This window comes from Passer montanus, unplaced genomic scaffold (genome assembly GCF_014805655.1).
Source record: "Passer montanus isolate IOZ18808 unplaced genomic scaffold, ASM1480565v1 scaffold10, whole genome shotgun sequence".
NCBI lineage: Eukaryota > Metazoa > Chordata > Aves > Passeriformes > Passeridae > Passer > Passer montanus.
This window is the reverse complement of record NW_024356505.1, coordinates 3,672,220-3,695,185: the sequence shown is the minus strand read 5'-3', so window position 1 is coordinate 3,695,185 and position 22,966 is coordinate 3,672,220. Positions and strand designations below refer to the sequence as shown.

General features: G+C 40.9%; 1 protein-coding gene across 2 annotated transcripts in view; it reads left to right on the top strand.

Moving 5' to 3' along the window:
• Positions 1-5,423: 5,423 nt before the first annotated feature.
• The window catches only part of TGFBR2 (transforming growth factor beta receptor 2), a 60,527-nt gene continuing 42,984 nt past the window's right edge, over positions 5,424-22,966 (top strand). The window contains exons 1-2 of one of the 2 annotated variants that reach the window (XM_039708408.1): positions 5,424-5,776; positions 5,889-6,134. In XM_039708408.1, the coding sequence (XP_039564342.1) occupies positions 6,041-6,134 (94 nt within the window). In that variant the 5' untranslated portion in view covers positions 5,424-5,776; positions 5,889-6,040. Of the gene's footprint in view, positions 5,777-5,888; positions 6,135-22,966 lie in introns of those variants that run through there. The other variant, XM_039708417.1, reaches the window with a different exon arrangement.

Sequence of the window (22,966 nt, the reverse complement as noted above, 5' to 3'; positions counted from 1 at the left end):
GATCATAAAGTTGCCTTGCAGATAAAAATTATGGAAGCGTGCATTTCCTTCCTCAGAGGAACAGCTGTGCTATCGCAAATAAATTTGTTTAAAGATCGCGGTCAAATGAGCCACTTTAACATCATCAGTGTGCTGCATTCCTGAACAACACAGACACGATCTTCTGCTTGGTGGGGTGGGAGGATGCTTTCCTCAGTTCTGGGGCTTTGTGGTTGAAGTACTGAGATTCTTTCAGATTAGATTTAGGGATATGTTTTATGATAGATTCACAACTCCCTTTTGTTCCTGTGGGAAAAATGAAACAGAAGGGCCTCTGTGTTATACTACTGAGGTTCTTTGATAGTTTCAGATATTTTCTGAGGCTTGGCATCCAATGTTCAAATTCTTTCTAATGAAGAGCCTATAAAAACAAGCTTTAATGATAGTAAATACTACAAATTATGCAGTAATGAAGACAGGTTCCATGCGTAACCATATTTTTGAGCAACTTAAATTATATGCAGATTACATCTGTAATAATTTGTTTTCATGTCTTTTAAGAATGCCATATCACCTAAACTTAATTTTACAAGTTCTTTGTACATGTAAAACATTCTACACAAAAACACATTTAGGGAAGTGTGCAAGTTTCCCTCCAACTCATAGAAGCTGAAGAAAACAGTATAAAGTCTCCAAATATCCTTTGCTTTTGGAAAAATAAGATGGAAGTTTTAATTTAAAGGTTCTGTGGTGACATTAATGAAAACAGTATAAAGTCTCCAAATATCCTTTGCTTTTGGACAAAATAAAATGGAAGTTTTAATTTAAAGGTTGTGTGGTGACATTAACGGTGTTTGCTGCCAGAAGCACTGCAGAAAGATATCTCTTCTGACACTAACATAGTTCTGCTTTCACTGTTGCAGGGTATTTACACATTCACAGTAAACAGAGAGCAAGCCAATTCGGTGAAGCTTAGAAATGGTTGATTTGCATTCTAGCTAAAAGTCAGAGATCATGTGAACAGCAGTGCCTGAGCATCGAGTGCTAATTCAAATAATATTTCAAAACCTTATTTTGATAAGTGTCATTCAGGAGATTTGTGCAGAAAGCTTTACCAAGATAAATCTTGAAGATAACATTATTCTTGTTTCCTCTGATGGCAGGAGTTGATAACAAGCTGATTTCCTTTTTCTGACGGATGATTACACACAACAGATGTTTTAATTTGATTATATCTATGAGATAAGCATAAATGCTGTGTTAAGTCCAAACACATTTTATAAGTTTTGAAAAACATTTTACAATGAATGTAACCCTTTGTAAATGTCCTTGCTTGAGGCTGTGTGTGTCCTCATAATGGTGCAAATTATCAATAACAAGTTGAAACCAGTGATTATACAAAATAAGCAAACTACATTTAACAGTAGCAGTAATTCTGTGTTCTATGATAACCTAAACCAAGAGAGGAATATGATTCAAATGGTGATACAGGGCACAAGTTTCACACTGCTCCAAAGAGGACGGTGTTCTTCAGCCAATGATACACAAGACAGGCAGAGCTTTTATCAAGGATGCTGAAAGGCCAATGCTCCATGCCAAGCACCCTCAATTTGAAAATTAGCAGGCAAATGTCAGTTTTGTGAACAGAGCACTGCAGTGAACAGAGGTTTTGAGTTTCAAAAAATACAGGCTTACAAAATTTGACTTTGATTTGAAATACCAAAATTTCTCTAAAAAATAAACTTCTTGCCTAACTGTAGTGAAATCAAAGTGTCAGATATTGTTCCCATGTCCTTTTTTTCATATGTAACTTGGTGAGAACAAAAAAAATAAATTCAAAACAAATAATCTACTTCAAAACAAAACCCAAGCTGTATCACAACAAAAACATCAAAATGGGATGTCAGTTTTTCAAAAAAGTGTCAGATATTGTTCCCATGTCCTTTTTTTCATATGTAACATGGTGAGAACAAGAAAAAGAATTCAAAACTAATAATCTACTTCAAAACAAAACCCAAGCTGTATCACAACAAAAACATCAAAAAAAAAAAATGGGACATGTCAGTTTTTCAAGCAGATTTCCTATTTTTATTTTGAAAGTAATTTTGACAGAAGTTGTCCAGAGTCATCAATGTTTTTACTTGGGTCAAACTATTTATTCCAGTTACTTATTAAATAGTTTCAGTAAGGCAATATCAGCATACTATGTACCTGGTTGCCTGGTGTCATTCCAAACAAAAATCAGAGGCATTAACTGCAATGACTGCTCGTTGGTAAAGCATCCTGTAGTTTTGTGATATATACAATTCAAAGAGCATTTTCTTTAGGTAGGATTCATGTCATCTAACATCAGATACCTAACAAGTAGATGTCTGGGCTAATTATGCCCCCTATTATCAGCTCATGGTGTTTGGAAGGTTTAAAAAATATCTAGACTCCTTTTCCCTCCTTGGATGACCAAGGGAATGTGGGTGACATAACAGCCTGCTGCCACCATAATGGCAGTTCTGTTCATCCAGCATTTTTCCTCCATCCTTTGGTTCTTGAACCTGATCTGGGACTGACCCATCACAGTGGAACAAACAGAACTGCTCCATCAGATGGTGAGAAAGGCAATGGGTTTTCTCAGCCATCTCCTGGAACTTCAGTCCAAGGCTAACTTTTAGGCAGCTAAAGTCAGTTGACATGTCTCACCCTACACCACATATATCAGCTCTACACAGGCATGAATATTATGTTGTGTTAGTGCAACTCTATAGGCCTTACTTAATTCTACATCTGGGAACTTTCTTGTTCTGGGATTCTTACATAAAGCAACACTGGAGTTAATAAACTAATCAAAATAATTGCTTTATTGTGGACATCAGCAGCTTGTGGCTGTGAGCAGAATGGTTTTGAGTGTATGTTAAGTACAGTAAAACAACAGCTTTTAGTAACAATGCATGTTTTGTAAAAGCTTGAAAGTGTTTTTCTATGAGGACAATGCTGTAGATCACATGGGATTTTGACAGAAATAAGATACTGAAAGCTAGAAAATAGTTAGAATAACAAAGACAGATAATTTATACTCGGTAGTTTTATGGACAGTTTTAAAAGCTGTACTTAAAACCTGCAGCAAGGAGCAGTTAGCATGTTTTCACTACGAGACCCCAAGATACAAGAGGTACTAAACTGTTTGTGTTCTTGGTAAATATTTCAAAGGCCCAGAAAGAAAACACAATATTCAGTGCTTTGATATTTTGCCTTTTTAAGTGAGGAACTGAAAGTAGCTGTCTTCCCTCACCCTGTCAGGCTGGAGATTATTATTTACACCTTTAATCTCCCACTCTTTGAAGAGGACTCTTTCTCTAACTCAGTCAGGCTGAGGTTAAATACTTACAGTTTCAATCTAGAAGAAACTGCTCTCTGAAAATAGGGAACTGGGAGCTATGAATAAGGAAATGGAAAGAAATTACCAGCTTAGTCTTGTTTCATATATTTTGGTTGCCCAGGGAATCCTGATTAAACTGCATTTGGGCAGTAACAGGGAGGTTTGTAGTAAAATATGAGTTTTCACTAATAAGCCTGTCTGGGATAAATCTGTGAACCAAAGTTGTCTTTACTTCAACTTCCACACAGGCTATTGGTGACAAAGTTACACTACTCTTCCCCTGAGGATACCCAGGTAAGATTTCTTTCCACATAAAAACTTTCTAGTAACATCTCTCACTCTCATGGGTTCTCTGAACACCCAAAGCACAGCTGTAGCACAATCCTCACTGTGTGATGTATCTGTAAAAATAAAGGCAGTGCTTACATGGAAGTATCAAATTCCCGAAGTCCACTTGTAGCAGACTCCTCACTTGCTGGGTAACAGGTGCCACATCACCTCATGTGAGAGAAGGGGCAGTGATGCCTGGCTGCACTCGAACATGCTGGATGGACTGCTGGAAACCTGAATACAGCCCAATCGGGTAACAGGTGCCACATCACCTCATGTGAGAGAAGGGGCAGTGATGTCTGGCTGCACTCGAACATTTGAGACTACTGGAAACCTGAATACAGCCCAATTTCCAAAGGCTCCATCTCCTGCCAGCCCCTCACCTACTGCCAGACCCTGGATGAGAGACTGGGCAGAGTATGGCTATCTTGGAGAAGAGCCATAGCACTCATGTGAGGGAGAGAGATGCAAGTGAGACAGTAACAGGCTTGCCAAGTCACGCCTGGATCGTGACAGGTTTGAATAGTAATATTAAATCTGTACTTGTTTGCTTTTAAACTTCTTTTTCATCTTGGAAGGTAGTCACCAGAAACTGATAGGAGACTTCAGCACACACAGCCAACTTTCTAAGCAAACAGCAACTCTTTGGCACCTGCAACTTGACAGCTCTGAGGAGAGAGCAGTGTACAGCATACAGTATATACCTCTGGTAGTTGAGAAATGCTTTTGTTTAAGTGGATACTGAAAACACAGTCACCTTCCAGCACAGAGCTGGTGCACAGGAACTGATAAGAACACTCCAGTCTGTGCTCAAAGGGGAATCTGCAACTTTTCTTACCTCTGGAGGGTGGTGACCACCACCAGTTTTGAGTGAATCTTGACTATATTAAAAGAGGGTAAGGGAGAGGAAAATGCTCTTGGAGAGAGGTTTATGAGACTTTGTACCATAAACTGAGACTTCATGGTGAAAATATGCATTTAGGGAGTGTTTAAAACTAAATTTACATAAAAGCACAATGATTTTTTTTAATGTCTGTTATAGGCCAATTAAATTCTTTATGCAAACATTTCCAAATTCAAACAGAGATGATCTGGGACATTCAGAGCATGAATCACATATATTCCCCCTGAGGGCTTAGCCCTCTTTCTGAAATACCCAGATCTGTATCTCTAACTAGTGTTCTAACTGAGACAAAAGTAAATCAACAACGTTGGAACAATCGCCCTCAAATTATCCCCATGTGCATCAGCTTACCCTTCAATCAATGCCCAGCCATTTAAATCAGAGAGGAAGGAAGACTGTAAGCTGAAAATGGGTCTCAATGCAACTGCTGGCTATGCATTGGCTGGATTTATACTGGCAGAGAGTTCAACCCTTATTCAGATTCAAAACTGAATGGTTCTTACAGTCTCTGACTGGGCCATGAAAAGCTAGCCATCACCAGTGTGATCCTACTCTCTGAATCCTAGGTGCAACTTCCCCCTTGCAGAGAAGGCAAAATCTCTGGTACAGGTTCCTTTGGAGAGGGATGGAGACAAACTTCATTTCTGTCACATACACAGCATTTGAGTGCACAACCAGTTTATTTGGGAGCAAAATAAGCAGCAGGTGGCAAGTTGTGCCAGTCAGCTTCAACATCTGCAAGCTGAGTGCCCAGCTAGTCTGCGTGAATATTTCCTGCTGTTACCCTGACTTCAACCTCCCCTGCTCTCGTTCATCCGGGGGTTACGTCCGTCTTTCCGATACCCGTTCTGCAGAGGAGGAAACAGGCTGCTGCTGCAGCATCATTAAGGTCAGGGATACGGATGCGAGGAGGAGCTCTGCAAAGTCCGCATATCCCAAATGACACGACTGGGTCCTTTTCAACTCGCAGCGAGCGAGTAGTAGCCCTCCGAGCTGGCGGTTTCCTGTCGACCTTGAGCCTCCTCGCCAGCCCCGGTGCAGCTCCGGGCGGGTGCCTGTGCCCGGTCCCCGCCTTGGAGGGAGGCAGGCGCAGGGATCCGGGCTGCACGTCGGGGCTGGCCCCAACGCGCTAGTGGTGGGAGAGCCAGACCTGAGAGGGGCTGGCCTCTGGCAGATGATTGACACCAAACTGGGTGAGGTTTCATGTTAAAAGGAAAAAAAAAAGGGGGAGAAGGAACTACTGTAAGAGTAAGAAAGTCCTGCCCAGCTGTTTGCGAAGTTTAAGATTTCCTGTTTCCCCTGCAGCGCCGAAGTGAAGTTTCAGTGAGTCACCCGCGGTCCCGAGCAGCGGAGCGGCGCAGCCCCGCTCCCCGCCAGCCCCGCCACCGCCGCCGCGGCCTCCCCGCCGCCCCCGCGCCCCGCCCGCGGCTCGCCGGCCGCGCCGATCCGGCTCCGCGATGACTCCCCGGCTGCCGAGGAGCCTGCGGCGGCTGCTGCTGCGCCTTTCCCTCTGGGTGCTCATGGGCAGCTCGGTCCCCGCTCTGCTCCGGGGTAAGTGCGCGCCGGCCCGCGCTGCCGCTTGACAGCTGCTGGGGCCGGAGCGGGGCGGGAGGGGACGGGGGCAGGCGGCGAGGGACAGGCGTCCGCCGCGGGAGGCGGGGGACACGGTTGCTAAGAAAGTTTTGAGGCTGGAAGCATTTCGGGAGGGGGTGAGCGTGTTTGTTGATGGCCCTGCGGGAGAGTAAGCGGGGAAGAAAGAACTAGGAATCTCAGGGTTGCGCGGCCAAAGCTCAGGTCCGTCCGTGGAGGGAACAGCGGGAGAAAGGAGCGGGTTTGGCAGGAAATCAGCAGGGTCGGCTCGGGCCGGAGGAGCCCGGAGAGGGCATCTGCGGGGCTGCCTGCGGTGGCCGGGGGAAGGGTGCAGGCCCGGCCCGCAGCTGATGCGGCGGCTGCGGCACCTGGTGCCGGCCCCGCGCCGCGGCCGCGCCGCTGGACGTGCCCTCGGAGCGAGGGCCTGTGCGTGCCCACAGAGCCCGCGGCTGCGTGGGGCTGCGCTTGGTTACCAAAAGCTGGGTTTCGTGTGAGTTTCTGCTAAGAGCGGAGTTTAGCCGTGGCTGTGCGCAATTGGACTGAAAAGCACTCATTCCTCTCTGCACATGTTGTTTGACTCACTTTAAAAGTGACACTTTATAATCCTTACCCTGCTTCTACCAAGACATCCTTAGATAGGTTTTTTGGGGTCTGCAGCTTGCAGTGTTCTTCATATTATAATTTATAATGTACTATGAGCTTAAATTTCTGCTGCAAAAACAAGATTCGTGCCCTGAGTGGCTTTCTGTCTCTGTCCTACCAGTAGTTACCCACATCTGTAAATTAACATCTGTAATATCAAAGTTAGGCCCTAAATCACATTGCAGAACAAGTGATGAACCTAAAAAGAGAACAGGATATTGCAGCAAACAGCATCTGAAACACTTGTGAAGAATTAAGTAGCTTTCTAAGATGTCTTGTAATGGCACATCTAATTTTAGTCTTCAGAAGGTGTGCAGACACCTGGGCTTCTACAAACTTTGCCCTGGGCCCTCTGATTCTCCTGTCTGGTCCATTCATGGTCAGTAGTTGATCCCAAATTTCGGCTGAAACATAATAACATAAAGTGGGTAACTCTTGAATAGCCAGTGCCTTTAGCTATGTGCAGTTTTGAATAACTTCATGCTTCGTTAACAGCCCTGTCAAAGTCAACAGGTTTTGCATACCTGCAAAGTTACTCATGAAAGCTTAGGGCAGAAGAAAAGAACAGTGTAAGAATAAGACACAATGGTGTCCCGCAACTCAAAGTTATATTAAATTTAAGGTGTATAGCTTCTTTTAATTTTTTATATATATTTTCTATCATTTTTCATTAACATAAATCATATTCAACTACTGATGGCCTTTATTTTGACCCCAGCCTCAAACTTTTGCAGATTCCCATCACAAAAAACTTTAAATGGAGAGGCTCAGTTTTTGTTAATCTTATGTTATTTATTATTATACTTTTTTTTTTTTACACTCAATCAGTAATAGACAGTCTCAAACTGTCTATTACAGTCTCAAAAGCAGGCATGGCTCAAGAGTTTTTTCTTCTTTCTTGTCATAGGTCCAGTGAGGAAAAGGAACATAAACTGGTTACAATTCCAGCATTTTTCCTACTCGTCTTCATCTACACCCTACAATAAACAAAACTGAGTAGATAATCAAACCAAAACTGTTGTCAGATAATCTGTCCCATAGCTCCAAAAGCTGTTTTGATAATCACCATAGGATTCTATTGTGCCATAGAATTCTATTATGACAGGAAGAGTTAATCAGAAAGCAACAGTTCTGTGGAGCAGAAAGTGTGAGGTTTGGATGTTGGTAGTTATTTGGCACCAGAATGAAAATTAGAGCTGCCAAATGCTTGGGGGAAAACAAAACAGAAAAAAAAATTAGCTGCTTATTTTGTAGTAATTCATCAGTATAGTGATGCTGAAAAAAAAGGAGATATATCAGTCTCAGAAGAGCTCAGTTCCCAGGTGTGCCTACTAACTAACCAGATGGCTGGTTACCAAAGCACCAGGTAAAATTTCATTTTAACGTTATTCACAGCAAAATATTAGACAAGAATGACACATTCCCATAAAGATTCCGGACAAACCCACAAATTCATGAACAGATTCAATAGGAATTATATGCTTTGAAAAAGATACTCTGATATCCTGTACTACATGGAAGTAATTGACTTTTTTTGGCTAAAGGGGCAAGGTGTGATTTTTTTGAATGGTTTTGAATGATTTATTGAACATTTTATCAATTAATGGCAGTGCAAAACAGCAGTTGCTCACATAAGAAATTTGTGTTAGTGTGTTCAAGTGAACATGAATTTTTAGTTTGTCTTTGGGTTATCATAACCAGAAATTTGTTCCTTGGAATCATCCACATAATTGTTCATCTCTGAACATCAGGAACTTAATATCTCCATTCAGCCAAACTCTATTTGCATTATTGTCTATTTTTTTGAAAGCCATATCAGAGTTAGTTAATTTTATAGTATGAAAATCAAATTAGAGCTTCAGATGTTTGCAAAAGGGAAGTAGGAGCGCAAACATCTTGTAATGGGATGGAACGTGTTTGTCACAAGATTGAGTTTAAAATGCATTCCTGTCCCCCATTAGAACTGGCATTTTTCCGGGTATTTCAGGTGGGAAGTAGGGATACATCAGAGATGATATTGCATTTTCTTCTATTTATGGAGTATCCTTGAATTGTGAGACTTTTATACCTAAGACTTTGAAAAACACTTTTGTTTACTTGCTATTTTTAGTTCATTGGCATTAACATGCTTCTCTAATACTCAAGTGGTGAATTCCATATCACAATGGTTTCTATTAAAAAATTATGAGCCAGATCTTAAGCTGCTGCAAATGACTGTAGTTCCATTAGCAATAGTAGAGTTATACAGAGTTATAGCAGGTTTCCTGAAACTGTTTCAAAAGTAATTCCAAAAAAAAGGACAATGGAGTAATTCAGAGTTTTTCATATTTGTAGTATTTTTTCACTCATATTTTATAAACACTCTTATATGACCTATATTTTGTCAAACAACATTGCTTCAAAATTAAATACTCCTTTCTGGGATGAATTGTTGCAGTTTGAAAGGTGCAGCATCCTATAATGTGCCTAATAAAAGTTGTCATTGTGACAAGGTTAACTCTGACCATAGGAGGAAATATGGTGTCAGGCTGTTACAAGAAGGAAAATTCCTCGTGGTTTGGTTTGTGGGGGTTTTTGCAAGTTTGTTTTTTTCAAAGACTTTTAGAAAGCATTTGCTCTTTTGAGGGGAGGAAAAAAGAGCATAGTATCTCGGTAGCACCAGTTGTTGGAGTTTCCGATGCTTATATTTCCTCTGCAAGATATTTTAAAGTGATACTTTGTTGTTTTCTGGGGTTTTTTTTTGCATTTGTGGCATAGGAACTCTTCTCAGTAATGTACGTATGTGCTATGTGCACTTTGCTAGCATTCACTGCCACTTCTCCGACCTCAGAAGAGCTGTGTCTTACACCCAGTACTGCCAAAATGAGCAAAACCAACAGGTTGTGCCCAATCTGTTACTCTTGGGTCTTGCATAACAGGGTACATTTATATCAGCTAGGTATGAAACATGCTCACTCGTGCACCGACAGATTCTGAAGAAAGTGATCGTGCAATCTCCACCCTGGCTGGCATGGCTGCACTTCCAGCCACCTCTGTGATCCCGGGATCAGCAGTGGGAACATGGGCTGCTACAGCCCTCATTTGCCCATGGTTCCCACAGCCCTTCTGGCACCTGACAAGCAGAGGAATGAAGGGGTGCCCTGAGGCAGGGGGTGACAACAGCGTCATTTCCTTTGCCACAGAGGAGCCTTTTGACTCAGGGGAAATACCCAGGTAGGCACATCCCAGGAATATTAGACATTCTGTATTGCCAGAGCATTGCAAGCTCACTAAAATTGACTGAGGTATCAGTCTGTGAAGATGTGGAAGAATAGAAGGGGCTCCCAGCATGAAGTAGTGGAGAGCCAGTCCTGATATGAAAAAGTTGGCTGAATCCTAGTCTAAGAGTGCTGAGATTTGGGTTACTTAATTGGTCTTTAGCTTTATATTCTGTTGGTGTTAGAGGGGTTTCTTGTTGTTTTGTGGGGTTTTTTTTCCTATGGGATAATGGGAAGTGATTTTTAAACCCTTATAAAATAGTTTCAAAAATAAAAGGTGAAGAAAAAATACTTGCACTTTTCTATGAATTCTTATTCTGGAAGGTTAAAATAGACTAAAATAAATCAGAAAGAGTATGTCTTGGCTTTGACTGCCCAAGTCCTTTGGAAGTTTAATTTCACTGGCAGGTGTTGTATTAAGAAACAGCACAAGCTTCTTACTACAGGGGATAGATTGCTTTTACAGCAAGGAGTGGGCGTACACACTGGGACAGGGCAAATGCCATTGTAAGCAATGGGTTGGCACTAAACATTTGCAGAATTGGGTTCTCAGTGACCCAGCTAAGTCTTCAACAGTTGTTTTTCATATTATGTCTGCACTCTGGCATAGCAACAGAGCAGCAGCACTGGCATTTGTTGAGTACAGCATTTTATATCCTACTGCCTGAAAGAACACAGTTTTTAGTTGTGTACAGATGTTTAGAGTAAGATATGTAAAGAGAGCAAATTGCTTCAAACACCGTTGACTGATGGAATCTCATCCAGAGGAGTAGTTAGAACTAACAAATCTCACCAGGAATTACTTAACTGTATTTTTTCCTGGTGACAGCATGCTCATCATTTGTATGTGTCCATTAGCTTCTAGAGATTTAAGCAGAATTGAAATTGAAGCATGTTTTAAGGGCCCTGCCCAGCAGTTCATATAGGCTAATGTCAGCTTGTTTGCATTGCTGCAAAGCTTTAGCAGCTGTTCTAGATTTTAAGAAATGATAACATTAACAGTGTCAGGGGAAATACTAGTTGCTGATTTGTCCATGTTCGTGCATATTTTTCTAAATATGCCATTTCCTTGCTCCTTCTCTTGCTGTGAATGCCATTGTAGTTGTTACAGCTGGAACTACCTGTCCTTTTTTTCATAGGGGTTTTAAAGCCTTTTCACCTCTGGGAAGATCGTCTCAGGAAGAAGTAGTTTTCCCTTGCTCAAACAACTGGTATTTAGCAAGAACTTCCTGCTGGCATTCATCCCTGAGTTAATCTGGTTAGAATTAGACCTGGTTGAGAGTTTTTGACACTGTTTTTCATGGGAAAATGCTGATTTGTCAAAACTGAGACAATTTGTGGAAATGTACCAGTTTCCATTAAAACTTTCATCAGGAAACATTTCCTTTTTTTTTTTTTTTGTTTCTTCCCTAGTCCACAGTAGAATTTCTGATACAGAAAGATAAAAAAGTCATCATTGATCAATAACTAAACACTGGTCAGTGGAAGGAAGGTGGGATTAAGTGCATGGGCCTGACTCACAAAATGCACGTTTGAAACTGGAGCTCCCCCTATCCGCTCTCCCCAGGATATTGGAGTGCCGTCGCTCTCACTGAGCATGCATACATAGATGTCCCCATATATAACACCTCAAATGATTTTGGTTTCACTCTGTTGTGAATATGAAAATGTATGAAATGTTGAAGCACTTCGTGGGGCAGGAAAAACATTCCTCTGACAGCCTTTTTGAGGTTGACCTGTAGCCACGTGTTTGTTTGCTCCCTCTTGGGTGGGAATGGCAGTGCTCTGAATGGCTGGTGACTTCTAGTCTTTGTTTCATATTGTAATAACAAGCTGTATTCAGAAATTTGTGTCATGCAAAAGAACCACAATTTTGATTATTAACAGTCCTGTTAGTCTGATTTCAGGATTTCAATTCTTTGCTCACCCAGAGTAGTGTTTTGGCAAAAATTGGACTGAAATTAATCGATTTCAGTAACAGATAGAGGAGTCTGCTTCCTCACGCTTGAAGTACTTGCCTCAGCTGACAACCCAACAGTTACATCCCTACAGTGACACCTGGGATTAACACTGTGCCTTTGCAATGGCAATCTGAAATCAGAGGTATTAGAAAGCGTTTTCTGTTCCTACTGTCTTCTGTTTGTACCCAAGCACTTCAGCCCACACCCTCAAGTGAGCTGTTTCCCTGTTCTCTTAAGTAGATACCTGAGGTTTTAAGGTAAAAAAGAAAGATTTTATCAAGCAGCCAAAGCTATACATTTAGCCAGTGATTTGCAAGTCACACCACATTCTTTGTAGTGTGTTTAGTTACCAGTAACACAAGTTTTGAAAGATCAATTCTGCCCTCTCTGCAGCTGATCAGTTCTTCCAAAACATTGCATTGATATTCACATGGGCTTCATTTAATGTAGTGTTAAAGCTCAGTTAAAAAAACTAGTGTATGTAGGGGATATTAGAAAATGCATATTTGTTCCCAAGGTCATGGTGGCTCTGTCAGGGCTTAGAGACTTTCTTCTGTGAATTTGAACTGTACACCCAGAGAGCAGCAGGAAGGTCTTGCGGTTCTATTCCTCGGAGCAACATTTTCCAAGCAAAGATCCGAGCGTGGTTCTTACGTGCCTGGGGCACTTTAACAGGTCTCTTTAAAAACTAGCATTGTGCAAGTGGAGCGCGTGCAGCCAGACTGTCAGCTGGCATAAATCAGCTTCCTCTGTTGAAGCCCAGGAACCTGCCCTGATTTATACCAGCTGGCAGAATCTGGCCACAGAATAAATAATAGGCAACTGTATGTTATGAGGCTGTAATTCCCTCGAGGGGGCTTTTGTGGTATCAGTCTTACAGGAGCCAGAGTGATCTGGTTCTCTTTCTTGGAGCTAAAGAGTAATTTGACTGCAGTTTTTTGAAGTCCTCAGAACATTAAGAATGGGTGATTTCAGAAAGAGAACACTTCCAAACTTCTTGTAAGGTATCATTAATGATTTTTGCCCAGGAAGAGTCATGGTAAGGGAATTTGGGAGGATGCAGATGAATTGATGTGGGATAGCTAGTCCCAAAAAAGGATAAATATCTAAGAAGGATGATTTCTCATCAAGACCAGGCCTTTCCTTTGAAAACACTTGTGTGCATTTCCTAAGATGTATGAAAACTTAAGCTCCTTCATCACTGATAAGCTTCTATTGCTGATGTAGTTAATAAGGAAGAAAAGTGGAGAATGCAAAATGAGGACTAAAGAACAAATGCCTTCTCAGAATATGGATATGGTTTTTAATTTTGTTAAACATTTTACCCAGAATGATCATAAGTGAGCTGGTACTCAATTTATTGACTTCGCAAGAAAAGGGGGTTCAGTTAGATTTTTCAAGTGTTGACCTGTAATTCTCCTGGATCTAAATATTTTAGATGTGAGATGCAGGTGAACCATCTCCCTCCAGTTTTAATTCTGCTGTGGATTCTGCAGCCCAGAATGGGATTAAGTTCATCATGCCTATACATCACCTGTTGGCATGGTTTGATGGTGCCTGGGGCATTTGGATGATAATGTAGCAATTTTGTAGATTTCATCTCACTAACTAATATAAGCACATCTTTAATGTTGCTGTACAAGGGGCCGAACTTTGAAGCAGACCACAGATGATTAGTAATGGGTTATCTCTTCTGGTTATTTTCAGGGAAGAAAGCAGTAGCAGCTATCCAGGATTCTTGTGTGTCTTGAGATACTGATCTGGTTTGATCCCTGAGCCTAATTAGCAGCTTTAGATACTGCTGAAAACTTGTTATATAAAGTTGCAGTACATCAGTGGTTTGGATAGCACCACTTCGGCAACAATTCAAAACAGGTCTTAGTTCTCAAAGGAAGATTAAATTTCCTACCATTTTGGCTGGCCTCCTAATTTTAGGATTACCAGGCTGTCCTGACCAACTTCCATATGCTTTGGGAGCTCTGTGGCTGGAGCAAATGTGAAGTCATAGTTACATCAGGACTCAGCGTACCTTCAAGTACTGGAGCCAGCAGTGTGTGTGAATAACTTCTGGCTGCTGAAGTCCATGCTTGGGGAAATAAGATAGATGTAACTGCATCTTTTTCCTTTCCCAGTTTTTTTCCTCCACCTGTCTAGTCTCTTAAAATATTCCCTCTTTATGCAGTTATTATCCACTGTGCAAATTCAGGTTCCACTTAGGATGCTCTGCTCTCAGTTCTGTAGCTATCTTAAGCTTTCCTTTAATGTGACTGGGTCGTGATTTCAATGTTCCATTCTTCTTGAGAAACTTACAGAAAGGGTGCAGGAAGTAAGGAGTAAATCTTTGTGTGTTTCACTAATGGGAAACCTTTCATGAGATTTTGAAAAATTTTGAATAATCTGCAGTCAGGAACCAATGGAGAAGAGCTGTCATTTGCAGGTGGGGGTTGGTCTTTTATTCCCTTTGACCGGTTCTGCCCACCAGCATGCAGCAATTACCCTTCTCATTTGTCTCTGGCATAGAAGGAGATCTGTGATTCTGCAGTGACTGTGCTGTGGCAGGAGGCCAGCTGCCCTGCTGTGTACCTTCTACCTCGCCACAGCTCCTATTACCAATTTTCACGGTTGCCTTGCCTCCTTTTCCAACAGCAGTCAGAGCTTTTGCCCTGAAAGTGGGAGACCCATGGTCATGTCACTCCTCAGCCTGAGAGTATCTAAACGCCATCAATGAAAGCTCTAGGATGAGGGATCCTTGCTGGCTGAGACAGGGGAAGGCTTTAGAGGCAGCACTTTAGAGAAAAAGGGTTGACATGTGTGTGGGTGGTCCCCCAAAGCATGTCACAGGAGAAGAAAGCCTGTTCCCTGATGGATTCATTCATTATTCCAGCCCCTGCAGGGTGACTGATATTCTCTCCGGGGAGTTCACAGCACAACAAAGAGACACTCTACATACAGAATCTTTTTTCATTTCTAAACTGAAAACAACCATTTCTCATCCTCATGAAAAGATCAGAGGGGACCATGTAATAGTCATGACTTCGTAAGCTTCTTTATTTAAGCCTTCACAAAGTAACTAGGTCAGCAATACATGCTTCTGGGCTATTGAATTTCCCTTCTTCCCTTCAGTCTATTCTTCCATTTCCTCACCCAGCTTTACCACAAGGGAATGCCTTAAGTCAAAAATCTGGGAAGCTGATCCTTTTATTGCATTTGTAGTATTCTCATCTGGTAAGTATGGTGCCAGGCCATGAGGCTTTCAGAGCTATCATAACCCAAGTTTGCATGTAAACAGGAATACCACACTGTCTGGTTGTAACTAAAGCCATATCTGCTATCTCTTTGCTCTGGATAATAGATATAGGAAGACATTCAGCAGGAAGGAATTGGTAAAGTCTTCTGGAAAAGAAAAGACAATCAAAATGTGTTTCCTTTTTTTTTTTTTTTTTTTTTCTCCATCAGCTTCTTGCTCACACACTCCTTACTTCTCACATTTTATACTTTTGCCTTAAGGTTTCTGGCTGGCTGGGGGCTTTGGTGTTCTCACTTTTCCCTGAGGCCACACTGGCATATTTATTAGTTCAGGAGCAGCCTAGAGATTCTTGTACATATATGTCCCTTGATTTTAATGTTTATGAAGGAAAATAAAAATATGATTCCAGCTAAATCACCAATATTCAGGAACTGGGGTTCAGAATGAAGAATCAGCCATATCCTGTTATTTAAAAAAAATATTCACTTGACCCTAAAAGAATTTCAAATTACCTGTATTAGACATGAAAGTTCATCCTATACAGACTGGAAGGGATTAGAGGCTCCTTGTTTCACATGGGAGAAGGAGACAAGATTTGTTGGTGCCTTACAATAATTTTTGCATCTAAGCCTATGGTTAAAGCAGTGAACTACAAGATGAGAAGCCTCTTAGTCCTTAGAGATTCAAACACAGATTTCCAGCTTCCCATGATTTCATCCATTGTATTTTTGAGGCCATCATTAAACTTCAGTACAATCATTTATATTAGTATTTCCATAGTTTCAGCTTGTGTTGTTTAATATGTGGCAAAAAGTAATGCAATGATGTGTTAATTACAGTTTCTATAGACAGTTCTAGAAGTTACGGGAAATGAACAGAGATTGTTTCAACACTTGTCTATTGTGATTGGGAAACTGAGGTTCAAAGAGAGTCATAACCCATGTTCTTTCTCTACAGAAATTCTGGATTAAAGCCTTTAGAGCATCCAGAAATTCTCAAACACTCTCAAGTTCAAGACAGTCTCAAACACTCTGTCAAGTTCAATAATATATTAGCACTTTTTTTCTCCCCTATTTTTCTCAGGTTAAGAGGCTGTGTGCCAGGAGCTTGGTGAGGCACATGGAAGCTTTGATAACTTTCTTCTGTTTGACAACTGAAAGCCTAACTTTATCTTGGTTGTCCACATATATATTATTCATGGTTCAGCCAATTTGCACATTCCCAAACCAGGCTTTGTTCTTCTGGTGGCTTATAGTATGATTATCAGGCATGTACCTACTGGTGGTTTGAAGGCAGAAACTCACTGGCCTTCTCATGGGTGAAGGTGGGTAGCAAATGCTAGAAGCAAACCACTAATTATTTGAAGTATCTTACTCTTGAATGCTAATGACAAGGCACATTTACCACTATCATAACCACATACCTAGAAATAGAAAGCACTGACACCTGCTTTTCCAAGCTGTTGCTTAGCATGGATACGTAGACTGCCCATACAATTATCACTTTTCCCTTTATAAGGTGGATTTTGATTTAAGTTTCCACTGTGCTTTTGGAAATGAGATATAGTTTGCTTTTACCAGGGCATCAATTTCTACTCAATTGTCCTTAGCCTGCAGTGGGTAAGGAGGGAGGAGGTGCTGTTTGTTTGGAACCATGCTGTCTTTTTCACATTTTCAGGTGAGAGTTTAATGTTAATAATTTCCTGCTTTTTCAACATGATGGATTGTTGTGGTTTTGGGCATAGGAAGAGCTAAAGAATTAGGAGTAGTACCCACAGCTGCTGTTCTTTGGCTGGATATGAGATATGATTGGTCAGATTGGTCAGATATGCAGGCACTTTGCCATGCCTTGTTAAGTTACCATAAATAACATAAACACCATTAACTGGGGTAATTTGCCTTAAGGCACAGTTAAGGTAGTGCAGCCTAGCTAAATCTGCTCTGCCAGAATGCTTAGCTGTATGCAGCAGAGCTCACATGGAAGTTTGCCACAGTTAGTTGGTGGAAAATAGGGTTTTAAGCTGTGCTAACTTGATATTTTAGACTCCATGGGGGAGGATATTATGAAAGGTGAAAAAGCATCCGTTCTGAAAAATGGAAGCTGTAGGTGAGTGAAACCACCCCAGACACAAGGTGTGCATTTTTAGCAAACAGGATACTTTCATTATTAGAGTACGGCCAAGGCATGTGATGGACTTTCCAATATGAAACTTTAAATTAAGACAGGCTTTGGCTTGTTAAACACATACCCAGGTAAGTTAGGACTTTGCAAAACTAGCTGGGTGGAATAGCTTCACTTTCAGAAGGCCAGACTGGAAATACCATCCATAGAGTCATAGAACTCTTGCAACCTTTTAATCTTTGATGCAGCAGGTTTCCACCACCAGGCTGTTATCACTCACATCCCTGTCAGAATTAAGACTAGCATCTCCAGAAGTAACAAAACAGTTAAACTGCTCTGCTAACTAATGTTGTACAGGGATATTTCAAATATGCATGAGTTATAAAAGGAATTAAAAAAATGTCTCTATTGCTATGGAACACTTTCCTCTGGTATAGTCTAAGCTATTACTGTGTTGGGAAAGCTTGGAATTGTTTTGCCTTATGAGCACACTTTTAAAAACAAACTGTGTTCTACATGAGTGCAGTATTTGTGAGAAATGCCAAAGTGACGGGTTTAGAGAATGAGCTGCCCATGTCACTGAGCAGTTTTGCCAGAAACCATAACAAAGCATGTAACTGGCTCGTGGTGTTTAAATGGATGCCGAGTGGCTCGGCTGCTATGACCATGTTATGCACAGCTTCCTCAATGACAGTTGTTGAAATAGTATTTTCATGATGTAATTGTTAATCCACTTGGCATTTGATTAAAAAGATCAAGGCATTTCATAGAAGCCCTTAGACATCCTGCAGACTTCTACTGATTTGTACAGTTGAATAAGTGCACTCCAGATTAAGGATGGCAATGACCAATATCCAGAAACATTTGATGACTTTAAAATATTAAAAATCAATGAGTATAAGTTGACATAGCAACATGCAGAAATCACAGCATCTGGTGAAGATCTTATCGTATTAAATTTAACTCCTGTATGTGACAATAAACATTTTCTGTCCTGCAGTAGCAGGAATATTATGTAGTAGGAGAGGAACATAATGCTGTGTCAGAAATCAACTGCACAATTTAAAAATTTATCAAGTGTCATTGTGTATTGCTTGTCACAGTTCTTAGTTGTTAGAAAAAAAATGGTTGAAGTAATTGGATGAAGTTTGAGGTATTCAGATGAAAATTGAGAAGTAGTGGTGGTTCTGAGCTGCTGCTTGGCACACTTGCTCTTTGATTCTGTCTTATCTCTTCCCAACTTTCTCTTCAATAGAAGAAATTGTTTCTTCAAGGCTTAAATTAGTCTTTTCCTTGCAATGTTTCTTTTAAACAAGCTTGCAAGTGTATATGCTGTCTTGGAGTCCTGGTGAAAGATTATTGTCTTAAGAATTACTGAAGAGATAGCTGGAGGGCTGAAATAGTGGATTTAGAGTAGCAACTATTAGGTAAAGCAACTGGGAAGGGAAAACCCTGGAAATCCAACTTGATATGTACTTTTCAAATTCACAATTATATTCTGCCTCATAATAAATGACATGTAAAAGCCTGCAGTCCCTCACATATCTTCAGGCAGGTAGACTGAACACTTTAGATTGGCAAGTCCCTTCCTGCTGAGCAGCACCTAATGTGGGAATGTCCTCCCCTTACATTGTAATGCAAGTCCTGCTGGGGGCTGGCTGCTGCAAGCAGTGAGTAATGTGTTGTTGTATGGAATGAGAAGTGTTGTATTCCTACATGCAGGTCTTCTGGTGTCCACAGTTTTTTTTTTAATGTAGGTGGACCATGAATTCATATTGATGCAAGTGTCCTTAAAATACTTAGTTTTAAGATATAGTGAATGAATTCTCTTTGCATGTGATTTAGAAATAATGGCAAAGGTAAGGACCTTTCAGTGGAGTTTCAAGAGAGGTGTTTAAAGGTGAAAGACCTATTTATTTCAGAATGGGCAGGTTTCACTCATGGCTTTTATTTTCCTTTAAGCCCAGTAAAATTTCAACCTCAAATAGAAATGAAGGAGCTGATCATTTGTGCCCTTATTTCAGCAGGGTGGTATTGCCAGCTAGTGATTTACTGTCTCAGAGGTAACTGGGGGAATAATTTGCAAATGCATAAAAAGAAACAGCTAATACCTGGGGGATATGTTAGTAAATTTACCTTTGGCAGACAAAGGAGATGCTGCTTTGTTGAGAGAGATACTTCTTTACCAAGAAATCTGATAATTCACTAACAGTGTGCCACAGCAGTAGGATCTTTGCAACACAAGTCTGAAAAATAAAGTTTTCCTAAGGTTGAATATCATTGGAAGTGTGTAGTTTTATGCATATGCCCTTTTCTCAATAGTCAGTATATAATTCCCATTAATAGTTGTGGCAGTTAGATGCATCTATCAAGATAGCATGTCCCCAGGGTATTGAATTCTATTATTCTGCTTCTTTGCATGTAACTTGACAGAGACAAATATAACCATCCAAGCTACTGAATTTGAGAAGGATGTGTATTTTTCTTCAAATCTATTCAAAGTGATTCTACTCCTAGGGGATTACATTTGTGTCTAACTTTCCTCTGATTTACTATTTTATCTGAGCTGATGGATTATGAAAGAGAGTAATTTCTTTTTAATACTGTTTTCCTGAATCTGTCATTCAAAACTTGCTGTGTGGGGACAGAATGGTTCATAAGCACCATTTTCCTGAAGGAAAATGGCTTCTCACAGTAAAAAGGAGCTCTGAACAGAGCTTCCGCATAAGCATGTTTGCCCATCAGTGGCTGACAGAGGAGCCTCTGTGTGTGTGTAAAGGATGAGGACTTGTTAAATGAGTCTTCTTATTTGGAAACAGTTTTTCAAATAGACTAGCAATCATGGGTTATATTCAGGTCTAGAGAAAGAAATTGCATAGAATTCTGTCTTATCATAATTGGTAGATTATATTGTAAACTAGTACCATAATAGCATCCTCTAGTCACGGAATGTGCCTTAACTTAAATTCCAGATCTCTCAAATATTCTTCAAGTTCAGAGGCCTTCAAAAACCTAAATAAAATCAGGTCTTTCATGCTGCTTACAATAGCAAAATGTCTTTTTATATTAACCTTAAACCAAAATCCCCAAGTAACAATTTTAGAATTATTACTACAATTTTTGTATGCATAACAGCCTTGTTTTTGTTTTGTTTTCTTGTTTGTTCATTAATGGCTGGGAGGGACAGATAGTGGCAGTGAATTCACTTTTAAAAAATCCCGCTAATATCCTCCTTTTATCTGGAAAAACAAATATTTATAAATCCCTCTGATTTATGTAGCTGTATAACGATTGCAAGTTTGAAAGAACAGTTGTCTGGTTAATCCATTTAAATGCTTATTTTGATTGGGCAGCTGTGAGCCTTTGTGTGCACACAGCTTTCTCCCCACTCTTACTGGAGTGTTACAAAATACCACAGAAATTCTGGTTTGGTTCAGCAGCAACTGGTGCACACACGTACAGCTTTCTGTTGTACAGATAGAGACTCTTGCCGTGCAGACCTCGTCCTTGTTTAAGGTGGCCTCAGGAGCTGTGGCCGAAGCCAGTTTGCTCTGTCAGCACCAATCCTGGCTGTACAGGTTGCTGAGATCATGCATGAAGAATGTGGGTTCTGGTTGGAGGCACAAAGCACCCCTAACTCAGGGCAGCTGGCACAAAAGGTGCCAGTGCAGAGGCTCACTATGGAGCTGTGCATGGAAAGAGCAAGAAACTTCTGTTCGAATATCTCTGCCTAGGTGAGAATAGAACACTGAATGGCAGGCCTCCAATTTATGTGCTCCAAACCATGCCATTGGACATAAAAATTTTTAATGTCTTAGGCATGCTATTTCTGCCCCTTGTGCTTCATAATTCTGCAGTATTTCCTACTTGTAAATATGATGCTTAAACTGGTATTTGAACATCTGCAGCCCATTCCAATTACTGTGTTATATTTTAGGATTGCTTTTGATTTACTTTTTTAAAATTTAAATCCCAAATCCATTATTTGTGTTTGGCTTTGTTTGACTTAATTTTGTTCATTGGTCCACAGGATTTTGATTCCAGTTTAGAGAAAGGAATTGTAGTCAGAAGCAGGATATTTGAAATCAGAGATACAAGTTGCAGTTCAGCAGAAGTTTCAGAACAAAAGGTGAAACTTTTGTCTGGGTTTACAGAGTGTTTTCCCAGACTTGTGGCAGTTTCAGGTAAATATTCATCACACTTCTCCCCTGAAACAAAGCAGAATTGGGGTGACTGGTTGAACTTTGTTTTATGTGTTCACATTACAGAACTGCAGCAAAATCAAATGTTTCATGTCAGACAGACGATATATGTGCTTCACATACTCTTTCCCTTTAATATCCTTCCTCTTGAAAAAATTCTATTCTAAAAACAAGACTGTTCTGACTGTTCCAGCATCCTATGAAGAGGAGGCATCTGATAGGTCTCTGTACTGCTGAAGAAACAGTCACAGAGAGTAGTACCTGTCTTCTCAAATGTCTCCTGTAAAATGTTAACTTGAGACACCAGAAGTCCTTTTTCTATACTTCAAAATCAAAATAACCTTGAATCCACTTTTACAAGTGGATTTAAACTATGAGGCCTGAGGTGCTTCTGCAGATATGTCTGGCAAGAAGCATCAGTCCTTGGAATGCTCCCCAAAGCATCGTAAGCCATGCTGATGAGTCCTAAGCAAATCCCATCTGGCCTTGCAGTGATGATGCCTGGCAGAAAAGACTAACTGCAGAGGCCCTGTTTCCTCTCCTGGAAGGGCTGTGACATCTCCTGTCTCAGGGTATGTAACATTTGAAAGCAGACTGTGGGTTGGAGACAGCAGCAGAAGGCAGGTCCCCCATGTCCCTGGTGTGTTGACAGGCTGACCTTTCCCCAGAAGTAGCTCCAGCCATAGATCCACAGAGACTTTTCTCTGCCCTTGCTGCTGCAGCTGAAATATGCAGTTTTGCCTTACCCCAGCTGTGGGTTGCCACTCCTCATACCACATTCTTCATTGTGTTTGTGTTGTCAGATAGATGTCTAGACTGGAGAACTCTTCTGGGTCAGGCTGGCCTTTGGAGGGGGAGGGAGGTGTGGTAAGGTGCGGTCTGATTCCTCTGGGAGGCAGGAGAAAGTGCAGTGGGGGGTGTGAACACATAACAAGCAGGGGATCATGACTGTTGTTTTTTGCAAAATTCTTTATGCAGATGTTCCTCTATGGTCTCACTAGAGAAAAAGGGGGAAAAGGGAAGATCCGTTGTGTTCACAGTGCTTTAGATACAAATTTGTCATTTTTCTGAAAACAGTCTGAGGATTTCTCCATGAGGCAGACAATTGTTGTTCTCAAAATATGTTGGTTTTTTCCATCAGAAAGGAACATTAAAATCCAGATGTCAGACGTGTGTGTGAGCTGGCCTTTGCAGTGGCATCCGCAAAGGCGGGATCTGATGAGGGCTCTGTAAAGCTGCATGTGGCAGGAGCCTTTCAAAAGGGAAGATGGGTATGGCTTTCTGACTTCTAAACCTGTCAGGAAAGTGTGTGTCAGTAGTTTTTAGGGCATGCTAGTAAAGCTAATAAAAATGAGAATTAAAA